This window comes from Adiantum capillus-veneris, chromosome 29 (assembly GCF_014529385.1).
Source record: "Adiantum capillus-veneris isolate H3 chromosome 29, ASM1452938v2, whole genome shotgun sequence".
In the NCBI taxonomy this organism is placed as follows: Eukaryota; Viridiplantae; Streptophyta; class Polypodiopsida; order Polypodiales; family Pteridaceae; genus Adiantum; species Adiantum capillus-veneris.
Genome location: NC_140959.1, coordinates 57,892,787 through 57,897,784, shown reverse-complemented (window position 1 = coordinate 57,897,784; position 4,998 = coordinate 57,892,787). Strand labels below are relative to the sequence as shown.

At 40.2% G+C, this 4,998-nt stretch overlaps 1 protein-coding gene across 1 annotated transcript; it reads right to left on the bottom strand.

Annotated features, from left to right (window-relative positions):
- Positions 1–2,288: 2,288 nt before the first annotated feature.
- Positions 2,289–2,999, bottom strand: LOC147419255 (uncharacterized). The gene has a single exon (XM_086506174.1). The coding sequence runs from the start codon at positions 2,997–2,999 to the stop codon at positions 2,289–2,291; it is 711 nt and encodes a 236-aa protein (XP_086362300.1).
- Positions 3,000–4,998: the final 1,999 nt, after the last annotated feature.

The window sequence follows — 4,998 nt, the reverse complement described above, 5'->3', positions numbered from 1 at the left end:
TTACTTAATTCGGTTGTCACCAACATGAATACTTCGTTAACATCAAATTAGCACTTGAATTCTCAAGTTCCTACTCGAGTAGGAACACATCCCTTAGCAATTACAATGTCGCCCTCCTCTGGCCAAGAAGGAACACATCCTAGCTCCCTTGGAAGCACTAGACAATGACGTCGATTATATCCATTGACTTCATATAAGACCTCCATATCAACTCCTGTTCCTTGAATATGAAAAAACTTCCAGCAAATACAGTGAACTGGTAGTATCATTGGGACACACTGATTCCTTTTACTTTTGTGTAGGATGAACATTCCAAAAATTTCATCAATACCATCAAAGCTTTCCACAATGGCCTCCACCGTGACAAGCACAACAACAACCCCTTCTTGCTTCACGGAAAAGATTTTTGAAAGCCTCCCATAAAATTTTGACTCGAGATCTTTAGCTACTACCAAATAATCTCCTACGTTGTACTTCACTTCATCTACAAAAACCTTGGAGTACTCATAGCCATAGGAGCAAGGGTCTCCACTTGAGAGCCTCTTGATTGATTCTTTTTCATTAGCACTTAATAAGAAGGGAATTCTTCTCAATTTTTGTCCAATGACTATTCCATTTCTATTAAGCAAAGTTTTACAAGCACAAGAGTGGTCAATCTGAATAGCACTACTCCATAGCTCTTGAGCTTTGCTTCTCTAAGGCTGCAAGAAAAGCACACAAAGAATGCCAATTATGACACCCAAGGTTTGAGGATTCATCAAAGCTCCTATCTTGAGATGAAAGCAAGCAGGAGTGAAGAGCTCTCATATATCTATTCTCACACAATAGCCCATCCTTTTTGATCTCTAATTGCTTCCATGTATTTGTAAACAAGATGCGACTATGGAAATTTGTATAGGATATCTCATTGGATTTGTTGTTAGTTGGAATGCTTAAGTAGCCTGATATGCTTCTCTCAAATGAGAAACACCAAAAACAATCATGAGAGCCATGGCGTAAGATATCGTCAAGCATCTCACCGCTACCTATGCAAAGTATTAATCCAAGCATCACTTAGTCAAAACTATAAAAATCAAGCACTTAAAAAAATCTCATTGAGAGTCTTATATACCTGCCACATGCTCCAAAGGGGGGCTATTGGGACCCTCGTACTGTTCTGATAAGATTCTCCATGATAATAGTAGAGAGCGACATGTTTTGATATCGCTCAATGACCATCCTTTTCTTCTAGAGAAAATGAAAAATAAGTGTGCAATATCAACAAGAAGCATACCAAGTTGACTTTGTTCGTCTGTGATTCCCTGCACTACATTTAGAATGTGAGGCAGACACCACTGTACAAATTTTTGGCACTCTTCTGCCTTGAACATTTTAAAGTGCTTTGATGGGTTCCTTGGCTATCGCCCTGAATTCAAAATAATCTTTGGAATGACAGATGTAACCTCCTTAACAACATTGTCGATGGCACACTTCATTGGTGTAGTAGCAGATAAGATCAGCTTTTTGACGTACTTCTAAAATAAGTTCTAAGATAGTACATGCATAGAATCATATAATAAGTCTTTAGACAGATCGAACGCATATAAGTGATACAATCTCAAAAGAATGGATTTCCCAGACAAACCTCCATCCCGAAGTATATCTTCCTTGCCTTCTTTAGTAGGAGATTGTTTGGCTCATCTGATCGCTGACCACATGTCTTCTACATTTGGACCTTGGGGAGGATGTCTAGCTTGAAACCTATTATTATCATACACATATATTAACCTAGTTGCATCTCGTTGAAGTGATGCATGTGCTTTACAGCATCGACAAAATCTCTTCCTGCCATCTTTGAACTGTCCTAGATTACACTGAGCTGGATGGTCCCCAATGCACATCATTAAGATTCCTTGCAACTTTGTTGTTTCATTTGGAAGCCGTTGATGAGTACGGATTTTACTATAGGCATAGTTGGCTTCAAAACCATCGAGAAATAAGCTTTCTAAATCCTGAAGCAAGGGTTCTAGAAAACAAGAGAGAATATCTCCATGCTTCTTCTCTAACTCTTTGTTTGATAGGGGAAGAAACAATACTGGAATAGAACCAAGAGTAGATCGTTTTCTTCCATTCAAGACAGTGATCTCGACCACTACACTATCTTTCATAGTTGTTGATGCTACCTGAAATCCATCTCAATGCAAGAGAAGAGAAAAATTCCTTGCGTCTCCTTTAATAAGCTTCCTCTTTGCCCAAATTTGTTTTTTACACCTTGTACATGCAAACTCATAGGCTTGTGTATCCTCGTTCTAACTACTAAGAAGCTCTTTGCTTGACAAACACTTGGGAAATGCTCGATATGCCATCTTGCACTTGTCATTTTGACACACAACTGGAGCCTCCCAAAAGGCATCAGGATTCCAAAAGTCCTGATAAATCCACATTTTCTCTCCGTCCCATACTTCTTGAATAAAGTCAGGATGTTGAGAGGGCTCCTTGCCCAACCATCTTTCTCGAGCTCTCCACATGCTTAAGAAATCATGACAATATTCTTCACTTTGACAGAGACATCTCAATTGATCTATCAATGATGTGTATAAGAACAACATCATCTCCTTTCTGCTTTTGCTGCACTTTGAACATCTTTCACAACAAACAAGGAAATCTTGCTGAAGATGCCTTGATCGGACTCCGTCAGTGCAAACACACATAGAGGTGTCTCTATCAGTATCCTCTTTGCTAGGTGGAAAGACTTGCGGTTCATGGGGATGACTTTCACTGCCAAGGCATAGTTTCCATTCCTGAGGGATAACCATACCTTTCTCTTTGTAGAGCTTCAGTATTTCAGAGAAGTTACTCGGTGTTTTGAAATCATTAAGACTTCCATTCCAATGATTGCTCTTCTCTGCCAAGAGCTTAGCAAGACATTTCTCCTTTCCTTCAGAAACAGAGCCTAAGCCCTGAAATAAGACACGCATAACATCATCTTGAAGCTTTATGGAAGCTCGATGGGAATCCATCATAGATTGGATTCCAATAATGGTATTCCAAATAGCTTCGTTAAGAGAATACTCATGAGTGTGCTCTGTGTTCATTATGAAAAATATGACAATCACACATTACTAACTCGTAACAACCCATGAGAACTCAACTACATGACATCATTAGAGAAATAGATTGCTAAATTGCAGTCCATGAGATTGCAATCTGGCTAGCATTTAACATTAGAGAAGCATGTTAAGCCTATCATTCATCTCTCTCTCTCTCTCTCTCTCTCTCTCTCTCTCTCTCTCTCTGTGTGTGTGTGTGTCTCTCTCTCCCTCTCTCTCTCTCTCTCTAGTAGCAATCAAGATACCATAAATCACACTGTTTGTACACGCATTTGACATATGCAGTATTCTAGATTTGGAACCCTATGGGTACATGGCCAAAGGGGTCAATGGGATGGATTATAGTTGGCATGCTGCTAAATTGAATGGTAGAATATAATGTTAATTATAGCATTACATGTGTTGAAGGGTAGATTTCGACTATACACCTTGCTAACATCCTATCGGAGGCAAAGCATTGTGGTGGTTGGCTTAGGTAGCTGCCCAATATGAACTAGGGAGTGAAAGCATTTACCAAGGTCTCCAGGTAGAAGTCTGGAAGATAATAGTTGTAAATCTCCATCAAACAAAAACCGATAAATTAGCAAAGGACTATTTATAAGCCTTTTCGATTCAAGACATCCTAAGGGGCCAAACTAGTTTAGTTCGTGCAACTACAACCACGACATGCAAGACAATCGACCCTGCGCTCAACCCATATAAGGGCCAATACAATGGGAGTTGTGAAGATCTTGCATCGAGCCAGTGGCGACGTTGATCAGCTAGCAAAATTAACGTTGTTGAGCACTTGTTCTCTTATAACTAACCTAGTAAATGCCGACCCGGGGCTGGCTAGTACTGATGATAAGAATATGAGGGCTAGCTGTGTTGTGACGATGGAGGGGGCAAATTGGGCCATGCTAGACAAGACCCGCTTTTTTGTGTTGGGATCCACTGTCTATTTTGGCGTGTCCGCCACCACCCATGACCTGTCTATTGATCACAAACTCACGCCAAGTTACAAAAGGTAGGAAGATGTCTCCATATGTAGAAATTTGCGCGCTTCAGATATCTATCCAGCAATTTTCCCCTGTCGGAGTCTTTAGATGTAGCAATTTGCGTGCTCCTTTTGTTCGATCATCTCCTTTACATATCAGGAATGTACAGATGTTTGCATGGCTTACCATCCATCATGCCATCTCTAGCACGGGGCTCAATCCCTCTTGTGGCGGCCTGGCAGCAAGGCAGCTCGCCTCTGTAGGTGATATGAAGGGTTTTCAAGGAGGTCATCACATGCCTATATGATAAACCAATTGGTCGAGAGACAGATGTTTCTGAAACTGACTTTGTCAAGGCCGCACTCAAGGAGGCGCCTCCACAAGGATGATCAAAGATCTCTGGACTGAAGCCACCAACAAGCTTATCAATCAACTTGAATAAGCAGAAGCTTATCAACTTCAATAGGCTTGGGTACGATGATGGAGCCTCATTATATGTCACAACATGGAGTAGCTTCTCCATCCTGCTTTTACAACATGAGCAGCATTTATTAAAAAAAAACAGAGTTAGCAAAATTCTCTGTAATGCAATGGTATGCTTTTAAGCATGCAACGGACTTGGGTTGGGGGTGTAGTCCCAGGCAAGGTGCACAAAAATCTCATACTTCTATCAAATTGTCAGTGAGTCACTCTTTTAGAAGCATGGGAAACTTTTTTTAGCAAGTAAAAACAATTCGGAAACCAGTTACAGTCTAACAAAGAAATAGGAAAGTGAAGCCAAAGCTAGCTGGATTAAATACACATAGATAAAAGCCATGCATGTATATCTCATTCTCATTCACGTATATTAATGAACCAACTATCTACAGTAAAGCTTCTCTTTTTCTATCATTGCTCTAATTACGTACATCTATACATTCAAGCATGGCATT

Coding starts and splice junctions, on each gene's coding strand:
- LOC147419255 (XM_086506174.1), bottom strand. CDS start 2,999: ATGGATTCCCATCGAGCTTCCATAAAGCTTCAAGATGATGTTATGCGT.